The sequence below is a fragment of the Notothenia rossii genome, assembly GCF_949606895.1.
Source record: "Notothenia rossii genome assembly, chromosome: 6".
In the NCBI taxonomy this organism is placed as follows: domain Eukaryota; kingdom Metazoa; phylum Chordata; class Actinopteri; order Perciformes; family Nototheniidae; genus Notothenia; species Notothenia rossii.
Window position 1 is genome coordinate 71,214,560 of NC_136909.1, and position 24,779 is coordinate 71,239,338.

General features: G+C 43.5%; 4 protein-coding genes across 10 annotated transcripts in view; 1 reads left to right on the forward strand and 3 right to left on the reverse strand.

Moving 5' to 3' along the window:
* Positions 1-1,972: 1,972 nt before the first annotated feature.
* Positions 1,973-3,484, reverse strand: LOC307044639 (uncharacterized protein; the record flags this gene model as incomplete). Its single annotated transcript, XM_079689950.1, has 3 exons — positions 1,973-2,834; positions 3,159-3,286; positions 3,461-3,484. 3 exons carry the CDS (start codon positions 3,482-3,484, stop codon positions 1,973-1,975), a joined length of 1,014 nt encoding a protein of 337 aa, XP_079546076.1.
* A 316-nt stretch (positions 3,485-3,800) lies between these two features.
* Positions 3,801-7,669, reverse strand: LOC307044906 (uncharacterized protein). 3 transcript variants are annotated; one of them, XM_079690339.1, is made up of 6 exons: positions 7,314-7,666; positions 6,987-7,048; positions 6,440-6,642; positions 5,833-5,992; positions 4,949-5,055; positions 3,801-4,707 (listed from the first exon to the last, which is right to left on the reverse strand). In XM_079690339.1, the coding sequence occupies exons 1-6, from the start codon at positions 7,373-7,375 to the stop codon at positions 4,636-4,638; spliced, it is 666 nt and encodes a 221-aa protein (XP_079546465.1). In that variant the 5' UTR covers positions 7,376-7,666; the 3' UTR covers positions 3,801-4,635. The 3 variants fall into 3 exon arrangements, with proteins under 3 accessions (XP_079546465.1, XP_079546464.1, XP_079546463.1); XM_079690338.1 differs by having other exon boundaries at positions 3,801-5,055; positions 7,314-7,667; XM_079690337.1 differs by lacking the exons at positions 3,801-4,707; positions 4,949-5,055 and having other exon boundaries at positions 5,066-5,992; positions 7,314-7,669.
* Positions 7,670-7,744: 75 nt separating this feature from the next.
* Positions 7,745-11,476, reverse strand: LOC307044908 (uncharacterized protein). 5 transcript variants are annotated; one of them, XM_079690342.1, is made up of 6 exons: positions 11,092-11,476; positions 9,595-9,681; positions 9,112-9,219; positions 8,706-8,769; positions 8,379-8,440; positions 7,745-8,073 (listed from the first exon to the last, which is right to left on the reverse strand). In XM_079690342.1, the coding sequence occupies exons 1-6, from the start codon at positions 11,132-11,134 to the stop codon at positions 8,006-8,008; spliced, it is 432 nt and encodes a 143-aa protein (XP_079546468.1). In that variant the 5' UTR covers positions 11,135-11,476; the 3' UTR covers positions 7,745-8,005. The 5 variants fall into 5 exon arrangements, 2 of the variants coding, with proteins under 2 accessions (XP_079546468.1, XP_079546467.1); XM_079690341.1 differs by lacking the exon at positions 11,092-11,476 and adding an exon at positions 10,110-10,517; XR_013809743.1 differs by having other exon boundaries at positions 7,745-8,440; positions 9,595-9,683.
* A 9,889-nt stretch (positions 11,477-21,365) lies between these two features.
* lmbrd1 (LMBR1 domain containing 1) overlaps positions 21,366-24,779 on the forward strand; it is a 49,768-nt gene continuing 46,354 nt past the window's right edge. Inside the window, exons 1-3 of the mRNA XM_079687291.1 lie at positions 21,366-21,510; positions 22,987-23,163; positions 23,931-23,994. Of these exons, the coding sequence (XP_079543417.1) occupies positions 21,445-21,510; positions 22,987-23,163; positions 23,931-23,994 (307 nt within the window). The 5' untranslated portion in view covers positions 21,366-21,444. The remainder of the gene's footprint in view (positions 21,511-22,986; positions 23,164-23,930; positions 23,995-24,779) is intronic.

Consider the following 24,779-nt stretch of genomic DNA (forward strand, 5'->3'; position numbering starts at 1 on the left):
GCAAGCATTTATCCACTGAGACTTTCTAGACGTAGCCGGCCCCGGGGCGGGCCTACCTGAATGCGCGCGCATCTCACCCCATAAAAGGAAGCCTTACCTACTGACTGTCATCCTACACTTCTCTTCAGCAAGTAGCATAGGACAGACAGGGCCCCTGAGTAGAGGGCTCCGCCTGTGTTTATATAACAAAGGTCACCATACGTAACCCATCGTTATATCTCTCACAGGCTCCGCCCTCTACTGGACTCTATGGGTACAGTGGGCGGAGCCCCGATGTATACACACGCTGTCGTCCCACAATGACCACCCGGCCCGTCCACACTACAGCTTCGACAGCTTCAAAGACGGTTTCCAAAATCACGTTGCCTCGCTTTTCGCCGAACTGAATTTACGTAGTGTTAACATAGCTAGCAAGCATAGCCATTAGCTACTATATTTAGCATAAAATAGCACCATAGACATTAATCACATAAATGTTCATCATCCGCTGACACTTTACCTCTGCCAGATCATAGAATATATTGCATTACATTAATGCACACAATGTCATACTCCTTTCTGCTCATATTCTGCTTTCAAATGTCTTAGTTATATATATATATGCAAAACTGCATTCTATTTCCATGTAAATTACTGTTTTATTTAATTTGTATCTTTTTGCAATTTAACTGTATTTTATTACGGTGTAAAACATTTTGTGTTTTATATTAGATTTATTGTTTTTTATATATGCACCATGACATCAAGTCAAATTCCTAGTATGTGCAAAGCTACCTGGCAATAAACCTGTTTCTGATTTTGATTCTGATAAAGTGTGACATGTAAAACCTTTTATGCAATTGACAGTGATAAAGGGATTTGGTTTTCATTAATGGAGGAATCATTTTCTTAAATTCAAGAAATTAACTGTATTCTTTCATTTCATTTTATTAGAGGAAGTGTGCAACAAGCAGTGGAAGTCCCTCAGGGACCGATAAAGGAAGGAGAGGATATTAGAGAAGGAAGGGAAAAGGAGCGGGGCAGGGTCTTCCGGGGGATCTAAGCCCTGGCGTCTCGCGGCAATCATGAGCTTTTTAAAGCCATTCATGCTTGACCGCGAGACTTCCAGCAATTTTCCCCCGGCAAGCCCTGCCTCCATCCACATCCATAGAAGAGGAAGAGGAAGACAGCCTGGAAAAGAGCCTGGATGACATCATGGAAAGCCAGCCAGGTGCCAGTCAGCCTGCTAGTCAGCCGGCCAGTCAGCCGGCCAGTCAGCCAGCACAGGCGAGAGTCGCATTCCGGGGGAAAAAGATAAGGGGAAGGGAGATGTCCCCCTTTGAGGAGAATCTGCTTTTGACCGTAGGTCCAATGCTGGATATGCCACCACCACCACCCCCACCACCAGTGGTGGGGGAGGACGATGACCTGCTCTTTTTCTGGAGTCTCTTGCCCACCATGAGGCTGATCAGCAGGAGAAATAGGCTGAGGCTCAGATTGACCATACACGAGGCGGTCCTGGAGGCAGCAGAGCTGGAGAATTAATTAATTACATACTGATACTGATCCACATGACATGTTTTTACACTCATCACTCATCACACACTTCACTCACAACATTACATAAATAAAAGTTATTTAAAGTCTGTTATGGCTATACCGTGTATTGACTTGTGCATGTGGTTTGTCAGTTGCAACATACCAGAAGCCTCATGTATGTCGATATACAGTATAATGTGCTGTCTTCTGCAATTGTTCAGGTGAAAACCTGTTGTAATTTTTATCACTAAAAACAGGACTGAGGGAAAAAGGTTGTTAGTCATATCATAATATCAGTTCAGGAAACATGTTTATTAGGAATGGTTGATTTTATAATGGCTCATTTGGAATATTTGCTTTTTAAAGAAAATATGGGTAGCTCTTAAAAGAGCTTTTGGTTTGGAGACAATGGTGACCCTACACCACTCTATGCTGCCATCGCACTGCACCCTCCTCATTGAAATAGGAGCTGAAGGTCTCCCGCAGTTGGATGGATGGCATTGTTGGAGCCCATCCTTGGTGCATCACACAGGGTTGGAGTAGCTTCACCCGTGGACTTTGCGATAGGTGTGCGTGATGGTCTTCCTATCGTCCTCCTGCGGAAGAAGTTGTGCAACACACAGGCGGCCTTCACACACAACTCTGTTACCTCGGGGCTGGTGGTGATGACACGACTGAGCATTCTCCACTGGGATGAGAGGATGCCAAACGCACATTCAACCACCAACCTAGCACGGCTGAGGCGGTAGTTGAACAACGTCCTTTCACGGGTGAGGTGACGTCCAGGGAATGGACGCAGCAGGTTGTCCAGCAGCGGAAAAGCCTCATCTCCAACGAAGACATGGGGGAGAAGGCCCCGCCGCTCTGCTCCTGGGATGACAGTGTCAGGTGGTAGCTGCAGACTGCCATCTCTGAGGCTCTCTCCAAAAGCGGAATTCCTCAGGCTCCCACTGTCGCTGCTCCTTCCAAAGCCTCCGACATCCACTACCCTGAAGAGGTACTCAGCATCCACGACAGCCAGCAGTACCAAGGAGTAGGTGCACTTGTAGTTGAAGTAGAGGGACCCAGAATTTGCCGGAGCCTGGATCACCACGTGCTTCCCATCAATGGCACCAACACAATTGGGAAAGTCCCAACGCTCCTGGAACCCAGCAGCGATGGCTCTCCAGTCCTCCATCTGTGGTACCGGCATGTACTCCTCAACCAGGGCGGTCCAGACGGCACCCGCAACCTCCTTCATGATGACAGCCACTGTTGCATGCCCGACCCGATAGCTGAATGGTATGGTCCTGTAAGAGTCACCGGTTGCCAGGTACCTGAGAAAAAATATATATACATGATTACAAAATATATTTATTCAGACCCCACACACACACACCCACACACCCACACACACATTGATCACAAACACACACAGACCACAGACACACCCACACAGACACACATTGATCACAGACACACACACAGATCCCCCCCCCACACACACAGACCACACCCCCCCCCCCCCCCCCCACATACTGTGTTTACCTAGCTATCTTAATTAATGTTATCCATCTGAACTAAATCACAGACTTCATTCATGAATTCTCTCTCCTTCTATACAGAGTCAGATGAAAGAAGTAGAAATACACAAAACCTACCGTAGGCATATGGCGAGTCGTTCGGTGGGTCCGATTGACAAACGCAGATGGGTGTCAGCCTTTGTAATCAGTGGGCCCACTTTTCCGAGCAACTCGTCGAACACGTCTTTGCTCATCCTGAAGTACTTCTGAAAGAGGTTGTCATCCAGACGGAGCTCTTGGACCAGAACGTGGTATTCCCCCCGTTGCAAACGTTTTCGGAGTATAGGATGTACCCAACAGCGACGCACACTAAATGGCTTCCTGCGAGACAATTTATGCAACCTTGCACACACACGTGTTACCCTTATTGCCCTTCTTACCCTTGCTACAACACCGGCATCCATTTTAGCAATAGTGGAGAAGAACCAGGTTTTTTTGCTTTGTATGTCCGGGGCGGGATATTCATGTGATTGATTGTTGGTCGCGGTGCTCGAATGAAATCCCCAAGCTTCAGACACGCCCAGATCCAAGCTTTTTTTGAAGCTGTAGTGTGGACGGGCACACTGTTCCATCTCACTGTCTCTGACCGGGTTTCTGGTTAGCAGCCGCCCAGCTAACAATTGCACGTGGCTGCCACGTTACAGCCACGTGATGCTGTTGTTGTGACAACGTGGCAATTTACGTGGAGGCCACGTGATTTTGTATGGTCGAAATAACGTGGTCACCACATTGAAATGTAACGTTGAAATGTAACGTTCACACCACCTTTAGACCACTTTCTATTTGCAATTATATTTTCTTTCGATTAGCTTTAATTATGTCAAAGTAATCAACACAACTCAAATTTTAATAATACACTTCTTAGACAATTTTATTTGCATTTCAATGGTTCAAATGCATAATACATCATGACATGATTCAAATTGACAGATAGATATATATCAATAAGAAATTCCATAAACCCATAATTAATTTTAGGACATGTAGACAGTAGAATGATATTTTTTATCATATTTCTACAATTATGGACATTTAAATATTCTCTGCAAACTTAAGGTGTATAAGTAACCAGTTTAATTTGTATGTTCCTGAACAAAAGAACATAATGAAGCCATGGTCAAATGTAGTAACACAAAGAGGGATATAAATGATATCAATTGCAATCTCTTTATATGAAGGCATAACAGGTTTACCTAAACTACTTTCTCAGTACCTCAAGGAAATAACCTAACAATAGATAAAACATTGTCCAAGGTAATACAATAATAGCTGGCCAGCTGAACATTTGTGGCTTTCGAACCGAGACCTTGTAGACTAAATGAACATTTACGTTGGTGGCGCTATATGTATTTATTCAGTTATTATATATATATGAATGGCAGTAACATGTATCTACTACGTAGGTGAATTTAAATGAAATAAAATATTTATTTATTCAGTTATTATATTTTTTGTACAAGCTGGCCGAAACGTCCGCCCCGACAAATATACCTGGCCAAAACGTCCGTTGGCCGAAACGTCCGTGCACCAATGACCAGGCGTAATATGTGAAATGTTAATCTGAATCTGTATCTGTATCGACATCGACTGCAGATGCGACGCTCTTCCTTCTCTTTGCAGCAGGTTCCTAAAAAGCAAGAACGCACATTAGGGAATACATGGTATATTAGAAAATAAAATCCTTAATTGTTCCTAATTGATGAGTAGTGATAATGATAACTAACTTTGTGAGAATGCAAAGATTTAAGTACTGATGACACATACTATATGTCAAAGTGGTAAATTTATGTGATATGTAAATGCTTTATTGACAGACATTTGGAGAGATGGACCAAATATTTAAGTAAGTCACTAGAATCCACTATCACCTTGTATTTTGGCCCTCCTTTTTTCTTCGGTGCATATTTGAGATTTTCGGACAGTTGCTCCTCCACCTCGGAAGCATTGGCTTTAGGATAGTTTTTCAAGCATGCTCCTGTAGGAAAAGTAGCACAAAACTGCTAACCCCAAGCAATGCACGGAAGAAAGGAAGAGTAACAAGTATATGTACTGGTGAAAGAATTAACACTAAAACAACTATTCCTCACAAATCTAAACTAAATAATCCTAAGGCAGTTTTATATTTTAATATTTGTAATTAGAATGGTATTCACAGACGAACACAGGATACATCCCCCAAATCTTTACTGTAATATTCAAGACGGCCAGACAAATGGGTTTCTTGCTGAACCATTTCCCTCATTATCATGATCACCCACTGGGGACCAGTATCTCGCACTTGGGACCAATATCCCCATTAGCGCCGATGTAGGATCAATATCCCCCATTATCACCCACCTGGGACCATTATCGCAAACCGAGATGATTACCCCCCATGAACAGCTGAAAAATGTACGCGGTAGTATGGCCAAACCCCGGAGAAAATTAAGAAAATCCAAGATGGCCACAACAATAAAGATATAAAAATAGAATCAGCACCAAAATCATGAGGGTTCTTGGCCCATGGATGACCAATACTCATACAAATAAGTACATTAGAATGTCACATAGTTTTTGAAAGATCCACTAACGAAGATGCAGACCCAGACACGTACCCACTCATGCACATGAAACATAACATCCCCAAAATGGTCGTTTCGGTTATAATAAATGATAATCAACATGTTATATTGAGTATCTCTGGAGTGCATCAGGCGAGCTTCATAAAATACTGAAGAAGCAATTGCATGCCATTTATGACTTAAACACTTACTGATGAGGACCTTGGTGACCGACAGGTCAATCAACGCGTTCTTGCTCTTCTTTCCCTTGAGGCTATACGTTGACCATAAGGCATTGGTTCCCAACTTGGAGAGCATCCTCCGGATGGTGTCTCCGATGTTGTGGCTACCCAAGGAAGTCATATAGCATGTCTGCAATGTAGATAATTAGTTTTCTTAGTAAAAAACCCTTGAGTACATCCAAGTGAAAATGCTAAATTGTCAGATATATATTACAAAGGCAGCATTGAATATAACTACTACAGTTTTGAAATAATTCAGTGGTCCCAATTATGTCTATCTATCTATCTATCTATCTATCTATCTATCTATCTATCTATCTATCTATCTATCTATGCCTGCCTGCTGCCTGCTTAGGTGCCTGTCTGCCTGACTGTCCGTCTGCCTGCCTGTTTAGCTGTCTGTGTGCCTGCCTGTCTGTCTGCCTATCTGTCTGTATACCTGTCTGTATGTGTGCCTGCCTGCCTGCCTGTCTGTCTTGGTGTCTGCCTATCTGTCTCTTTGGAAGATGGAGTTACTTCTTCATAAAATGTAAGCGATTCTTAACAAAATAAGTTTTTCTTTCACAATGGAACATACCAATTGTCTCTTGAAGGCCTTATCTGTAAGCCTCTCACAAAGCCTATCCAGCTCCTCAGTACTGCTGACAGGGTCTGGTAGTACATCGTCCAACTCCTCTCCTGCTGCTCTGCTGGCACTTGTCAAGAAGCGCAGCATTCTAAGGATTTCCCCCTGTGACTCTTCAAGGTTTTGCATACGCATCAGCATCCTGCTCTGGAATCCTGTAGCAAGATAACACAATTCCACATTTTTAAATACTATGCTTAGAATTTGCATCTATTCACCCACATACATGTATAATGCATTAAGGCAATTGCGACAAATGATTCATTACATTTCATGTTGCGTTGAAGTTAAACACATATTTCAAGCAACGGCAAGTGCTAGATCCCAAGCTAAACGTAAATGGAATGAGAAAAAAATGCGAAAAGGATGCCATAATCATCAATCAATTTGTCTCAAAAGAACACAATGTTTAGAATGAAGAAATCAAAATTGAATATTTTCTGGATCACAATTTTGAAAAATATTCTTGAAGTAAAACTGTTACATTAGGCTTTGTTACCTGTTGGCTCACTTTCAGGATTTATTGCAGCAGATGTAGAAGCTCTGGGTGTTGTGGGGGTGCTGAAAACATAACATGAAATTATTACTTCACTGCAGTACATGCCAACAGTAAGCCATAGTTACATGGCATGAGTAGTAACAGAGATTCGCTACAGCTTAATATCAGATTGGTCTAATGTACTACATGTACTAGTCTAAATGCTTTAGCACAGGGTGACTGTACCAATGAATGGCCTAGACCAATCATGGTGAGCAATGAGATATACATGTACGTACTACTCTCAGTAAATACTTGGGTAAAACTACAAAGCCTCAGATTCCTTACCTGGTATGGAAGGGTTGCTTTCCTCCACGATGATCCTCAGACAGTCGTGCACTTGAAGTCATCACTGTATACAGAGATAGTAATGTAATTAATTTATAAATGTCTATATCAGAATACTTAAATTAATATAAAGTGAAAGGCTAAATGGAGCAAAGTGAAAACAGTGGTGCCCCTTTTGAGTGACCTCATTTTAAGACCACCTCTCTTGGGAGACCACTACAGCATGCACCAATGGCTACACATCCCGTGCTATCAATTTGTCTCAAAAGAACACAATGTTTAGAATGAGGAAATCACAATTGAATATTTTCTGGATCACAAATTTCAAAAATATTCTTGAAGTAAAACTTTTACATTAGGCTTTGTTACCTGTTGGCTCACTTTCAGGATTTATTGCAGCAGATGTAGAAGCTCTGGGTGTTGTTGGGGTGCTGAAAACATAACATGAAATTATTACTTCACTGCAGTACATGCCAACAGTAAGCCATAGTTACATGGCATGAGTAGTAACAGAGATTCGCTACAGCTTAATATCAGATTGGTCTAATGTACTACATGTACTAGTCTAAATGCTTTAGCACAGGGTGACTGTACCAATGAATGGCCTAGACCAATCATGGTGAGCAATGAGATATACATGTACGTACTACTCTCAGTAAATACTTGGGTAAAACTACAAAGCCTCAGATTCCTTACCTGGTATGGAAGGGTTGCTTTCCTCCACGATGATCCTCAGACAGTCGTGCACTTGAAGTCATCACTGTATACAGAGATAGTAATGTAATTAATTTATAAATGTCTATATCAGAATACTTAAATTAATATAAAGTGAAAGGCTAAATGGAGCAAAGTGAAAACAGTGGTGCCCCTTTTGAGTGACCTCATTTTAAGACCACCTCTCTTGGGAGACCACTACAGCATGCACCAATGGCTACACATCCCGTGCTATCAATTTGTCTCAAAAGAACACAATGTTTAGAATGAGGAAATCACAATTGAATATTTTCTGGATCACAAATTTCAAAAATATTCTTGAAGTAAAACTTTTACATTAGGCTTTGTTACCTGTTGGCTCACTTTCAGGATTTATTGCAGCAGATGTAGAAGCTCTGGGTGTTGTTGGGGTGCTGAAAACATAACATGAAATTATTACTTCACTGCAGTACATGCCAACAGTAAGCCATAGTTACATGGCATGAGTAGTAACAGAGATTCGCTACAGCTTAATATCAGATTGGTCTAATGTACTACATGTACTAGTCTAAATGCTTTAGCACAGGGTGACTGTACCAATGAATGGCCTAGACCAATCATGGTGAGCAATGAGATATACATGTACGTACTACTCTCAGTAAATACTTGGGTAAAACTACAAAGCCTCAGATTCCTTACCTGGTATGGAACAGTTGCTTTCCTCCACGATGATCCTCAGACAGTCGTGCACTTGAAGTCATCACTGTATACAGAGATAGTAATGCAATTAATTTATAAATGTCTATATCAGAATACTTAAATTAATATAAAGCGAAAGGCTAAATGGAGCAAAGTGAATACAGTGGTGCCCCTTTTGAATGACCTCATATTTAAGACCACGTCTCTTGGGAGCCCGCAACATCATGCACCAATGGCTACACATCCCATGCTATTGAACCTCTTATGAGAGACCACCCTTTATGACAGATCGGTTTGGCTTGGCAGATGGGGTGGTCTCTCAAGAGGACCAATGTATATCATTACTCTAAACCGTTTTTTTTTTTAAATATGAAGACAAATGCACAATGTCAATAATCCTAAATACCTGATCTTGAGTCACTGTTAGGACACACAGGAGACTGTATTCTATGCCCAGAAATAGACCTGGAAGGGGTACTGGTACTTGGTGATATCGCTCTCGGTGCAGAACAGCCTTAAACAGAATTTAATGAGTGTGGTTATCGATAAAACATTATTAATGCATTTTTGATTAGGACATGAAAGCAATACTTTATTTTCACTGCAAGAAGATACTCCCAAAATATCAATTTACCGGTACTGATCTACCTGGTACTGCATAAATGTCTGTACCAAAAAGTAATCATTGTTCTATAGGTCAAAATAGCCCATAGTTAGCCAGTTAGATACTGTGTTTAAGAAAAGGTTGGACCTCCTGGGAATAAAATTAGCATACAAGCAAATGCTGTTTTTTTTCTTTTGTGACTCAAGCTTCATGTTGAAACTAAAATAATTGAAATTAACAGTTGAGGATATAGCTCTACTTGATCCTTGTGCCAACCTCATTTACCATTTGTCCGTTGAGGAGGTGTTGGTAGCTCGGCCAGAACTAGAGCAGGGACACTGTCACTTGCCTCCAGTATCTCCCCTTCTTCGTCTCTATTAACATTATTTAATAAAGATTAACAGGTGAAGTGAAGCACCACATTAAATGACATTTAATAAAGAAAACTGAAAGGGTTAATATTTCTTATTCCGTTGAACTGTTTTTCTATTAATTTGTTCCCATAGAGTACGTTCGTCTATTAACTGGGTAGTCGCTATCTATTGAAAAGTCGGGACATATCTCAACCAGATATAGATCTCCCACGGATTTAATGTAAGCTTTGTTCACACAGCCCAGCGGCCCTGCTGAAAAAAACAACATGGAGGCCGAGTCCGAGATTAGGCCACACATGAGGCCACAAGGCACCTGCTTAATTTCGGCAGAAAAAGTGTAAAATATGCTGAGAGCTGTGCATAGAACACTCCCCCATATGTTCATGACCCGAATTACAAAACTTTAAAAAAGGATGGCTTCCTTACCTGCAAGTATATATTGACAGTTCTTGACTTGAATAAAAAAAACGCGGTTTAGGCCTAACGTTCCAGAGATTGACAGCGTGTCCTCGTTTTCGCAGATCCGTTTAACCGTTTGTAGGTCGCTGAACGGCATTAATTTTAACCAGCGCTAGTGGGGGCATCGAGGGACAGGAAAGGGTGTCGAACTGGGAAAAACGATCGAATAACTGTCTATTTTGCAAAATACATCCCATCTTCTGGGAGAATAGATGGATATTTGAGGGACTATATAATTTGTATGCGTATGGATCGACCAGGATGTGAAGTGGTAAATCCAGAACACTGAGAAAAGGCGCGAACGAAATTTGCCGTGATTGGTTGAATTCTTAGGCTGGTGAGAGCATATACAGTTATAAACATCAACCAGTAGCGTGGCGTGGGGAAAAAATTAGGGGAAGCCAATAATACGTCTTTTCTTTTGGGTCGGGGGTGTGGTGGTCAATGTAATAACGTAACCAGATGAGTGATTACAGCGCCCGGTATCATTTTACACACATTTGTATCATACAGATGCAGGACTTACACACGCCTGTTATCTGACCGACAGGTCCGCACGCACTCTCCAGCCGAAACTCTAATAAGCATTCATTCACAAACTAAATCAGGAGACCTTTAACGTTTTACGTCCGGTTCGCTCCTTTGTTCCTCGCTGTACACAGCTCCAGTTTGGGCATTGGCCTGTCATCAGATTGTATTTGTTGTTGCTGCTGCAGCGGAAGTTTAGTACAATTATTTTTGATTAAATACTCCGAATCTCCACCCTCCATAATTGCACTTGCTTCAGTTGCTTGCTACTTTCTAACGGCGGTGAGAGTGGTGCAGTGACGCTATCTATCTTCTATCGATTAGATTTATGATTTGAAAATTATAAAAGTAGGCCAGACATGTGGATATTATCCGACTGAACAAAACGTGCATTTACCTAACAGGTTCGTTTTCCACTGACCTTTTTTCGAGCTATTTTCCAAAATCCTATGGAGAAATCCCATTGCTATTTTGTCGAGGGAAACCGAGCGCAGCTTACTTCCGCTTTTTGGGACGCGTCACTGCACCACTAAATTGATGCGATTTGATTGGATTGTGAGGCAAGGGAAGCCAGCTGCCTCTGGCTTCCCTTGGCATGGCCCTGACCAATCGCAGGTTGGCAGGGGCATGACGTGAGCCTCATCTGATTGGTCAATCCCTCCATTTTTTTTCACCAAGGGAAGCAAATTTCGGCTGGCCTCCTCTCGCAACAGAGAGTGCAATCTACTGTTTCACCGTAACATCTAGAGGGGCGCTGTTTCACTCTTTGTAAAATACTCAATGAGAATGGGGGAGAGACGGGCCGGCAGCAACACACAACAAAGAATTTCCGAAACTAAACGAAGTGTTTTTATTTATTTATTAAAATTATAACTACAAAAAAAAAACAGGGGAAGCCTGGCTTCCCTTGGCCTCCAGGAGAAAACGCCACTGACATCAACAGCAACAAATGGACGAACAATATTCAACTACATAATAGAGTAGACTCCATCTATTTGCATACAAATCATATGTATGTGCACCCACTTGCATGGAAAGGAAAACGTTATATTTCAACGTGGCCACAACGTGGTATTTATACGTTATATTTCAACGTGGCCACAACGTGGTATTTTCTTTGTAAAACCACCCAAGTAATATTTTTTGCACAAATTACTATCCTTCAAACTCATATTCTGACAAAAAGGAAATAAATAAATAAATCTATAACATTAAACAAATCAGTATTTTTAGACGGGTGCTTGTGGTGAACCACAACGTTGGGGCCACGTGGCTACCACGTTGTGCACACTTAGACGGGTGCTTGTGGTGAACCACAACGTTGGGGCCACGTGGCTACCACGTTGTGCACAGTGCCACCAAACTACCACTTTTAGGCCACGTGGTGGCAACGTGGCGTGTTAGCTGGGCGCTGCGCCTCACTCACCTTTCCCTCGGTCGTAACCGTGGAGAAAAAATTGGGGCTGCGGTTGACAGAGCACACCCTGACGCGCTTACCCCGCGGAGGTGTGCTATGACGTGGAGGACTCCCCCCCCTCTGCCCTAAAGCAGGGGGAAAGAGTCCTCCAGCCCCTATGGGCCCAGTCCCCGGGGGCCCGGGGAAAAAAACGTAAGTGCATTACGCCCGGGGAGGGGGTCGGATGCCCACTGACCCACAGCCCCCTTCCCTCCTCACCAGTCCTGCGTTGCCCCAGCAAGCACAGACGATGAAAAGGAGCCAGACATGTCCAAGAGATAAAACTTTATGAAGGGGCCTGGCGTTGACCAAGACGCCGCCGTGCATATGTCCTCCACACTCACGCCGTTAAATAAGGCTGTTGACACAGCCATAGCTCGTGTAGAGTGTGCATGGACCCCCGTGGGGAAGGCTCTCCCTGCCTGTCTGTAGGCATGTGCAATACACTCGCATTGGACAGGGCTTTCCCGATCACCCCGCCCCAGAAGCACACAAACAGCTGTTCAGTGCATCTAAGGGCAGCCGTGCGCTAACACGCTAGCGCACGCACCGGGCAGAGGAGGTGCAATTTAGCCTCCCTCGCCTCACTATGGGGTGGAAGATTAAAGCCCCCCAACTGAATAGCCCTCGACCTGAACGCACTCCTTAGGCTCTTGTGCACAAAGGAGGGGTTCGGTCTGAGTGTCGCCCCGCTCTAGTCACCCCGGATCATTAAACAACTCGGGTGCACCGATAGAGCAGTTAACTCTGACACTCTTTTGGCTGACGTTAAGGCAAGTAGCAATGCTGTCTTCCACGACAGTGCCTTTAGGGAGGAGAGCTCCAGAGGCTCAAATGGTTCTGAGACCAGAGCCTCGAGCACCAGCGGCAGGTCCCACTGCGGGGCGGAGGCGTGCACTCATGGGGGCAGCCTCCTGACCCCCGTAAAAACCGCAACATTAGTGGCTGAGAAAAGGCTGACCTGCCAAATCCCTCATGGCAGGACGAGATGGCTGCTGCATACACTTTCACTGTGAAATGAGAAAGCCCTCTTTCCACCAATAACTGTAAGTACGACAAAATAGATCCCAACTCACAAGATAGGGGCTCTATTTTCCGCTCCTCACACCATCGCTGGAATCCAAGCCACTTCGGCCTGTAACAGGCTGTGGTGGATCCCGCTCTAGCTGCCTGGATATGACTGAATAACACTATCAGACAATCAACCCTGTCTTAGCCTGTCCCTCTCAGGAGCCAACCCTGGAGAGGTTGGCCCAGAGTGGGTAACGCCCCGATTGCACCTGCCTCTTGAGACATCGCCCCCCAGAACTGGGGAAGCTCCCAGGGCTGGCCCACCTTCATCTGTGTCATCTCTGAGTACCACGGCGCCCCGACGCGATCCGGCGCTACTAGGATGATTGACAGACGTTCTCGCCTCACTCTCCCCAGGAGAGGGAGAATGAGACACAACGGTGGAAAGGCGTAGAGCAGCTTCCTTGGCCATGGCTCGTGTGCAAACTCGTTCACCCCCAAGGGCGGGTCGTCGCTCAGAGCCATGGAGAACCACAGGGCACAGTGGCTGTTGCGCCGGCTGACGAACAGATCCACCTCTGCTGTCCCGAACCGGGCCCAGATCCGCTTCACCAGCTCCGGGTGAAGCACCCACTCACCTGGCAGGGGTCCGCCCCTCGACATGAGGTCGGCCCCCCTGTTCTCCAGACCCGGAATGTGGAGGGCTCTCAGAGATAACACCACTCTGAAGCCCACAGTTTCTCCGCTGTGGTCAACAAAGCGTCAGAGCGGACTCCGCCCTGCCTGTTGATATATTCTGTGGTGCTGTTGTCGCTCCTGACCATTACATGTCTCCCCTGAATTAAGGGTTTGAAATGCTGGAGGACCAACACCTCACGTAGCTCTAGGAGGTTGCTGTGCCGTGTCTCTGTGAGAGAACAGCGCCCACTTATAGCTCTCCCCAGGCAGGTCCCTCCCCATCCTGTTCCGGATGCGTCCGTAAACACGGTGATATAGGAGGTCACCCGTCCCAGTGGGGACCTCCTCCGAAGGTGAACCGGGGACCCCCAGAACCGGAGGTTGCCAGTCACCAGACACCATTTGTGTCTCTTGGGATCTAAACGCAGGCTGGAGAACCACCTCTGCAGGTGACGCATATGCAGTAACCCGAGTGGGACCACAACGTGAGCAGCCGCCATGAGACCCAGGGTCTGCATGATAGTCAAAGCGGTCACTGTTGCCCCCTGTCACAGTCTGCAAACTGCCCGAAGCAAGGATGCCTGCCTGCTCACTGACAGGGTGGCGCGTAGCCTGCCTGCATCGAGCACCACTCCCAAATACAACGCCTGTTGGTGAGGTATGGGGGTGCTCTTCTGCTGAGAGAAAATCTCAGCATCTATCATCCCCTCAGGATTATAGCTTTGCCTCTCTTATGCCTGTGGACGGAGGAGGGATGCTGCAAGACTGGAGTGAATAACCCAGTCTCAGCGTCCTATCCATCCACTCCGTTAACACGCAGCTGCGCTTCCATTCCCCATAACACTATGTTAGAGGATGTGCTATCAGCTGCGGGCCCCAGCAATAAAGCTGTGGTACTCTCTGGTGACTCGTCCCGCCGCAAAATTCCCCGTGAAGGGAAGCTCTGCCCATGGAGGGTCGAAACAGAAAGGGCAGACTCTCTACTGAGGACCTTGAACGCGGCCCGCTCTCGTGGGAGCAAGCGCTCCACCATGATGCTTTCACCCAAATAGTGAAATGCATCAAGCAGAGTTTTTACACTCGGCGTTAAATGTTTCATAACACTGCTATGCCGTCCATAATGCCCCTGTACCAGAGTCCTGCACGGGTCTGATTTTCAAGACCTGCTCCCGCCCGGCACCCGCGACGTGCAATACCGAACCCGCCCCGCTACCCGCACATATTGCCAATTAGTTCCGCAACCCGACACGACCCGTCGGCACAAGATCCGCAACCCGACCCGAACCCGCATATTGCCTATATGAGCAGTGAAAACGTGCAATTAATAACACACGCAGTTGCATATTTGTCTCAAAAAGCGTGGGATGTTGATTATTTTCTCCATCTAGGATGACACCAAAAGCCTCCCAGATGTTGGATTTCACTCTTGAGGTAGTGTTATTGAAAATGCTGTATTCTCCGCTAGAGAGCTTCACCTCAGCCATTTCGAATGTGGCGCGCTCAGCAGCAGATTGATGCAGTGCGGAGGTTATGATTATGCGCGGTCTCGCGGGGGAGAGGTCTGAGCTTTAAACATTAAACTACATTATTATTATTTTAATATATTTATTATGCAACACCCGCGACCCGACCCACATCATCTTTGTTTTACCCAGAACCGAACCCGGAAAAAAGCGTTTGAAAAAATATTTAAAAAAATACCACTTTTTTTGCGGGTCACCCGTCGGGTACCCGCATGCAGATGCAGGACTCTGCCCTGTACCCGCGTAGCGCGGTTTATCACTCTCACCCCCCGCGCATGTGCACTAGCTGCCTCCTTTACTGGAGTTACAACCTGGGCAGCGAGTGGGGAATCTGTACAGTCAACATTACGTGGCTGTGCGGGTGTGTGGAAAGAAAAGACACTCAGAATGGAATACAAGCAATCCCTTTTATTGTTTACAAAAGATGACCTTGCCACAGTGGGATCAAACAGGGAGGAGGCGGGATTCTGCCCCTCGCGTCCTGGCTGGAGAAATCACCCTCCTCCGCCGAGACGCTTCCTCAATCAATCAATCAATCAATCAATCAATGTTTATTTATATAGCCCAATATCACAAATGTTACATTTGTCTCAGTGGACTTCACAGTTTGTACAGAATATCAGTATGACAATACGACACCCTCTGTCCTTAGACCCTCACATCGTACAAGGAAAAACTTCCAGAGAAAACCCAGTTTAAAGGGAAAAATGGGAGAAACCTCAGGGAGAGCAACAGAGGAGGGATCCCTCTCCCAGGACGGACAGACGTGCAATAGATGCCGTGTGTAAATTGAAAAGATAATACATTTGCAACATAGGTAGTCCAAATGTTTGGAAATGCATGTGTGTATAATAGGAAGATGAATCCATGAGTATATCCATCCAGGACTTATGATCCAGGACCACAGCCACGACTCAAGATCCAGGACTCGCAATCCATGACACAGGACCGCAGGATCATCCATGACTCCGGATCCCGGCGTATATAGACACCAAAAAGAAAGACATTTGGGGAAGCTGGGTTAATCGGAACATGAGAGTACACAGGTATAGACAGAGAGAAGGAAGAAGTAAGATGTCCCCCGACAAACTAAGCCTATATCAGCAAAACTAGGGGCTGAATCTAATCAGCCCTAACTATAAGCTTTATCAAAAAGGAAGGTCTTAAGCGCACTCTTAAAAACGGATAGGGTGTCTGCCGTCCGAACACAAACTGGAAGCTGATTCCACAAAAGTGGAGCTTGATAAGAAAAGGCTCTGGCTCCCATTGTACTTTTAGAGACTCTAGGAACAACCAACAACCCTGCATTCTTGGAACGCAATGCCCTAGTAGGACAATAGGGTATAATGAGTTCTTTAAGGTAAAATGGCGCCTGCCCATTAAGGGCTTTGTAGGCGAGAAGAAGAATTTTAAATTCTATCCTGTGTTCTATAGGGAGCCAGTGTAAGGCAGCCAGAACAGGAGTAATGTGGTCCCTTTTCCTAACTCTGGTTAGTACACGAGCTGCAGCATTTTGAATCAGCTGAAGCGATTTGACTGACTTGTTGGTACACCCTGATAATAAGGAGTTACAATAATCCAGCCTTGAAGTAACAAATGTATGGACTAGTTTCTCTGCATCGTTTTGAGGCAAGATATGCCTGATTTTTGCAATGTTACGTAGATGGAAGTAGGCGGTCCTTGAAATTGATTTTATGTGGGCGTTAAAGGATAAATCCTGATCAAATATAACACCAAGATTCCTTACAGTCTCACTGGAGGCCAAATTAATGCCATCCATAGTTAATATATCTTTAGATAATTTGTTTCGTAGATTCTTCGGGCCAAGTACAATAACTTCAGTTTTGGTCGTGTTTAACATCAAAAAATTTAAGGTCATCCACGTTTTTAAGTCCTTGAGGCAGTCTTGAATTTTATTTAGATGATTAATTTCATCAGGCTTGATTGATAAATATAGTTGAGTATCATCCGCATAACAATGAAAGTTTACAGAATGATTCCTTATAATATTGCCTAACGGAAGCATATATAGGGTGAACAAAATAGGTCCAAGCACTGAGCCCTGTGGCACTCCATGGCTAACTTTGGTTTGCATGGAAGATTCATCGTTGACACGTACAAACTGAGAGCGTTCAGATAGATAGGACCTAAACCAGCCTAAAGCAGTTCCCTGTATGCCAACTAAGTGCTCTAGTCTTTGCAATAGGATATCATGGTCGATAGTATCAAATGCAGCACTAAGATCGAGCAAGACAAGAATAGAGACAAGTCCCTTGTCAGAGGCTATTAGAATGTCATTTGTGACTTTAACCAGAGCTGTTTCTGTGCTATGTTGTGTTCTAAAGCCAGACTGAAAATCTTCAAATAAATCATAGTTTTTTAAGTAATCACACAGCTTCCTCCCGCCTCCAGTCAATTCCTGGAGGACGGTTCACCCTACCCAGCACCCCTTCTCTGAGGCGGAGCCGGAGCGGGAGCCTGCCGGGTTCGGTCAGCCTGCTCCCGTGAGGGCCGGTACTGGGCCGGTTCCTCGGGACGGACTGCGGAGACAGAGGGCGCCTCTCTCTTCGCCTTACCACCGCCGGGCGCTCTCTCCCTTGCGGAGAGGCCTGAGGGCGAGCCAGCGGCAGCATGCGGCTGAGCTGCGCCCTCTCTCCCTCCAGGCGACTGAAGCGCTGGTTGACCGAGGATATCGATCCGAAGAGCCCTTCCGTAGTAACGGGGGCCCCAAGGAGATCGTCTCGGTCTTTCTTGGCCAGTGTGGTCAGACCTAGCCACACGTGACACAACGCCACGTGGCCAGGGACATCACACGACCGGCTGTGGTAGCCATATTGTGGACCAGATTATTCATCTGGCCCACGCAGAGGTTCGAGTAATCACTCCTGCCCTCAGGCGGGAGAAGGGGGTGTCCTGCCAAGGGGTAATCAGCGACACTCCCAACACACCAAGATTACTGGCCGCCGCCGCAATCTGCGCCCCGAGCTTGAACATCTTATCCAGATACTCAAGCATTTCGCGGTCACGTGGCCTTCTCCCCTCTGCCCACCCGACTGCCTGCGGAAGCAGATGGGCCGCCAGGCTTTCATCCAGTCGGGGCACACCGCGACACTCCGCGTCCGAGTGGCCCTGCACCCTGAGGATTCCAGCCCCCGCTGGGAAGTCATCACCGCTGGGAAGTCATCACCGCTGGGAAGTCCTTTTGCGCAGACCTGTGCTGCTGGCCTTCCTGGCGGTCTCCGGAAACATCAGACGACGAGGTGTCGCCATCGTCTTCCCCCCCACGACGAGCGGAACCGCCCGGTTTGCTGGTATGGCGAACACGAAGGGCCCTTTCTCCTCGTGGTCCTCCATCTCCACCACGTCGAGCTCTGGGTCCTCCACCGGCGAGACGTAGCAGTCCTCAAACTGTGCCAGACGCTGATGGCGGCTGAGCCGAGGAATTAGACGGCAGGCGCTGCAGGCCGTAAGCGGGCCCAGGTTGGCCGCCGCGTGGTCGGACCCCAGGCATTCAATGCACTGGCGGTGGAGGTCGGCGCCTGCAATAGCGCCCGGACACGAAGGACAGGGCCGCTGCTCCAGCAATGGTGAGTCCATTTTCTTCGTTGTTTTGCATAAATGTATCTCTTCACTCAGTTGTGTCTCTCTTGCTTGCTGAAGAGAAAGGGGCCTCCTTTTATGCGGTGAGATGCAAGCGCATTCAGGTAGGCCCGTCCTGGGGCCGTCTCAATGGATGAATGCTTGCATGATAGGATCAAGAGGAGTACCCATAGAGTCCAGAGGGCGGAGCCTGTGAGAGATATAACATTGGTTTTGTGACCGGCTCACTGCAGCAACCCCTGCAACGTATAGTGTCATTATGAAATGAAAAGAAAAAGAGCATAAACATCAATAAACTATTAGGCTATAGTCCAAATCACTACTTGATTGACAACCATTTGGATGTTTCATACCTTTTTCTCAGCTAAAGCCTTATAATATAAGATACATGATTTCCATTAGGGCACGTTGCCAAGCCTCCTGATATGAAGCTATGAAAGGTTGCATGAATTAAGATGACCTATACCTCCCCTGTGCAAGTGAATAATGGGTTGAATGAATTACATTAGTCTAATTAAAAGTTTCAAGACAGTAGCATAAATTAAGTTTAGATATATGGTTATTGATTTTAGTGATTTCAATTTGAAAGTGTCCAATAGTGACCGACTAATTAACTGGTGTTCTTCATTTGAAATTAGTAACAGACCAATTTCTCGCAATATAATTTAGAGAAGTATCACTTTCAGAAACTTTGAAGCCTCAATGTCACTTGCAAAAGTAATTACTTGAGTAATAATTTAATTTGGTCTCAATAATTCCAGACATGGTGAAGCATGACTGCACACTCTAATACTTTTGTAATTTGAGGGACAATATACTTCATGAATGGAGTAGGCTTCTCCTGAAAGTGCACACTTAAAACTGTGAAGTGAGAGGTAGAATATAAAGCCAGGAAAAAATCCTTATATTTAGATACCATGCAAGATAAATTGGATAAGAAATTGAAGAAATTGTGAATGTGCCTGGCAAATGGGTAGAAACTCTGAATGCACAAAAAACCCAAGCTGATTGATACACTTCTCATTGACTCTTGAAAAGTTTATAATCCCATTGCTGAATAAGTCTGGATCCCCTGCTGAATGAAACAGAATATCATGACTCTAAAGTGTCATTTCTATTTCTTTTAAGTATGTTACATTGAAAAATCTAAAATGTGGTCTAGTTATGGATAACTTTTTTACACTTCAAATAGATATTTAAAGTTGAGTTTAGACTTTCATCTATTCTCTTGTTGTCGAGATACAGGATATAGAAGAAATGCCCAAAACATTGTTTTCAGTATGAGGTACAAGAAAAATAAATATTGGCTATGCATATTTCTTATTGGAAATGGAAAAAAAATATCAGGCATACATCACAGAGAATATTAAAATGACCAACCAAAGAGGAGAGACCAAAAGAAGATTAACCATAACCCTAATGTAAATACGTATTGTATAAAGACAAAGTCATCTGAAAAAGTTAATTGTATAGAAAGCATAGACAGGCTTCTAGGGAGCCACTGCTTGGACAGCTGTTCTAATATGGAAAAGTTTGGCATGTTAACAATATAATTTTTATGAGGAATACAATATCATATGGGGATTATAGCTTCAGCTCCACCTGCATTAGCCCCACAAACAGTGGCTGTTGACTGGTGTGGGCCACTGCGGTGGATAATTGATGACAAGTATTACCCCAATGATCTGCTCTACACATGGGAATGCAACTACAGGTGCACTGCACCTAGTTTACAGCGACCTACTTAAAAACGGAAATAAAACACATGAGTTTTCTGGATAGACTGGATGATTACTGAATGTTTGCTTAAGTGCTGACTGGTCGGACCATATGCCAAATCGATATTAACATTTTCAAAAAAAGCCTTTCAGATAAGCTAAAGTGGATATGTAACTCTTTCACATAAAAAATGAACCAGCAGAACTATTGCTTAGCCTTAGGGAATACCTAACACTGTCTTATTCTGCACATTATGTTGAGACATTATAATGACCAAACTTGTTTATAATATTATATGCTATAAAAATAGATATGCAATCAATTTTAAATCTATTAAATCTTTAAGAAACATTTTCTGATTATACTTCATTCGTTCTAAAAGTCAAACTTTAACTTATAAAACAGATATTTTTAGTGTTGGTATGACTACTTTTATTTTATTTCATCTGTCACTGATGGTGCTTTTTGTTTTTATAAAACAATAACTTCGAGGATTGCTGACCCAGATCTTTGGTTTTATGCAAAAGGTGGTATTTTGTATGGTACTGTTGCTATAGACAGCTTCTGGTCTTTAAAATTGTCAGCTCCTCTGTTTTGCCGTCCTGTCCCACCACCAGTGAAGCTGTTTGATTCCAATAAAACTGCTTTAAAAATCTTTCGCATACATGTGGAGATATAGTATCTACAAACGTTGTGCACTTTCTGCAGACACGTCACGACTGCTGCTCGCCCTCCACTGTGATGACGTCACCGGGATCACGTGGGTTTGTTATTGCAGGAAGTGAAGATGGCGGGTCAGTCGTTTCTCTCCGAGTCTATGCTCGGGTGGTCTATTTTCACTTTTATACTTATGGTAAGCACATTTTCAGTCGTGTAAAGTTTTCATTAAGTTGTTGGCTGTCATACAAATACTTTGAGATGTTTTAGCAAGTCTAGAGCTGGCGTGGTTAAGGTGTTACGAAACGAAAAGGCTACAGTGTATCAACGTCAATATTGGCTTGGGATTGACTTTAGCTAACATTAGCCATGACACACTTTAGCATACAGGCTGTGTTGTTCTCAATGTAGAATTATATTCGCTTAAATTGCATACTAAAAGCAGGGGTAGTGTTAATCAGCAGTATTTTGAAAATAGCTGTCAACTATGTTCTAATGTACAGAACATTAACATCTCCTTTGAACTTTTCTGGGTGACAACTTCTACCTGTTCTAATGCGTAGTTAGTTTTCACCACATGGTTTTAAAATGCGCTTCACATATGTCATGGCGGTGCTGCTTGAAAAGCTAATAAGGCTGCTGTAACCACATATTCTTCAAACACATACAACCTTTCCGTTTATGTAAACAGATTTTGACCCACTCTACTTTTAAACGTTAGCGTTACTTAACTGACTTATTTGAACTTGGTCTCAGTAATCTGCTGCCCAAATTAGCACCCATTATCTCAGCTGTCACTCTGAGTCACGTGACTTAATCAGAAGACGTCCAGGAGAATGCCCGGATGCCAATACTGCGTCCCCACTACCCATCACTTACAGCCCTTTTTATTAGAACAAACCTTTCAGTGGATCTTATTTGATATGCAAAGCCCGCTGTTTGTCTGGCAAAACAAGCAGCCAGAGGCTTAAGGCTGCTGGACTTTAATTGATCCTGTCTGTGAATGGCAGCCCCTGATCTAAAGGGACTAGTTTTAGCAGTGTCCTCACTTCCTACAGCTTGTGTGCCTTGAATATGACCTTGTCATTTCGAAGACCCTTATTTGTCTCCCTATTTGGTTGCCTACATGTTACTAGGACAATCCCTTTCCCCTCTTCTTCCACCCTTTTTCCAATGAACTGCAACATAATACATGAGCAAATTCATTAATTAATTAAGTTTAAAAAAAAAAACTATGAAAAGTTAACTTTGTGTTATTTCTTGTAAGTTCTTATAATTATTGTGAGTCTACATTCACACTTGTGCTGACAGGATAAGAGAAGGGTGTATGATATAATCAGATCATCGTTTTTTCTATCACCTGCAGTCGGGCTATTCTGGTTTATAATCCCCCAGTGTTGTGTTGACACCTTGGTTTGAGTATTTCCTTTTTGGCAATCATCAAGACACACATGGCGGTAATCGTTTCCAAGCACTGTTGAACAGGCAAAAGACGCCACAATATTGTGAAAAGAGTATAATGAAGTTCAATAGAAATATAGCACCACAACACTGATCAATTATTAAGTGTGTTGCCAATCGAAAATGAAAGTATATTTATATTGTATTTACTATCCCTCCTGATGGTATCATTTTCAACTTGATTTAACATATTGTGTTGTCCCTTGTTTAGGTAATCCTGACTTTTTGTTGGTTCTACATTCGGAAATTTCAAAGTCGTCAGGAGAGTGAAGTTGTTTCGACTATCACAGCAATATGTGCACTGGCCATTGCTTTGATAACCTCTGCACTTCTCCCTGTGGACATATTCCTTGTTTCATTTATGAAGTTTCCCAATGGTACCTATAAGGTAAGTCTCTTTTCTTCTAACTGCGCCAGTCAAAATCAATTTGCGAAATGCTAACGAGTTTCCCTGAGGCAGCTTTTAACTTTGCTATGTAATTTTCTTAGAATTAGACAAAGTGGACGTTGTTTTAGTCCAATCTAAAAGCTGAATTCATTTCTTGGCTCATCAATTTTGTGCAAAATCATTGCATTTGTTTCAATCTACTAGAAGATATAGCAAAGTGTGTATTGGTATCTTCATTTGAAGAGCAGGTAATTGTTTCTTTCAGTGGGTTGTGAGGTGCTTTCTACTTTGAGCTGTTAATGATTTTTTGTACAATTCAGTCAAGGCGACCTAAAATAAGATGCACATGTTAGCTCAACACAGACTCAATCCTTAAATTACAAACATAATCTATTGGATTTCAAATGTTGTAATCTAACAAAATAGGGAAAAGTCTGTGTCTGTGTGTATGCATTCATGTATGAGTTTCTCGACAATAAATGCATTTTGAATGAACCCAAGACAGTGAAGACACTGAAAAGTTGGTCTTGTAATGCATTATTTGTTTTATGCCTCTATCTTGAAGGGTTATATATGAAAATACAACACACCTTCTGTATTTGTGTTAAAATAACACTATTTCTTATAGTCATTGTTGTACTCTTTTTAAAATTTATTTTTATTTAAGCTTGATGTCTATTCTCATTGAGTATTATACCTACTTCATTCCTTTTACTTTTAAACTTGATTTTAATTTTTCACCATGGTTCTTCTTTGGTAACATTTAGGATTGGGCGGCTAACAATGAGACAAGAGGGCACATTGAAGACACTGTGCTGTATGGATATTACAGTAAGTGCATTTTCTTTATATCTCATTGTATGTTCACATAAAAAAAATAGAATCAGAGTTATTTATTGCAGAATTTAAAGGAAAATGTATCTATAATTCCCTAATTTTGCTCTTTTGTTTAAAACATGTTCATCAAGTCAAGCTGTTTTGCAAGTCATTCTTACACATGGAATCTATAAAGCAACTTTTGTAGTACATCTTATTCTCCCTGGAGCAGTCTAGCTCAGGTTTGCACCAAAAATACAGTATATCAAAGGACCATACAGGAGCTGACTGTTAAAAAAACCTGCTAAATGTAATTCATGACACCTGAATAAATAACAAGTATAATTAAAATAAAGACAGTCATAATACAATAATCCATATTAGGCAGTACTGTTAAAATAATAGATAGTCAAAAGCCCTTTTAACTGGGTAATCTTTATAGACTGACTGATAATGTTTTCCACGATGATGTCATATATCAGAGATATCAAACAGTTCCAGTGTTTCCTGGCAAAATGTCAAGGATGAGCATAAAAATTAATGGAATTTGTCAAATAGCAGGCAGGTTACATTAGTCAACTGAAGCTGACAATAATAAATTACATTTAGTGTTGCATAATTATGCTGAAAGTTAACGTTGGATGTGACTTGTGCAACACACGCTATATCACTGGAGAACACAAGGTGAATGGTTTTCATGACACTCATATTCAGACATTTTGATATCATTAATACTTTTAACACTGTTCTTGAGAGAGTGATAATGATTCACTCAGACCTTTGTTTGGTTTATGTAATGC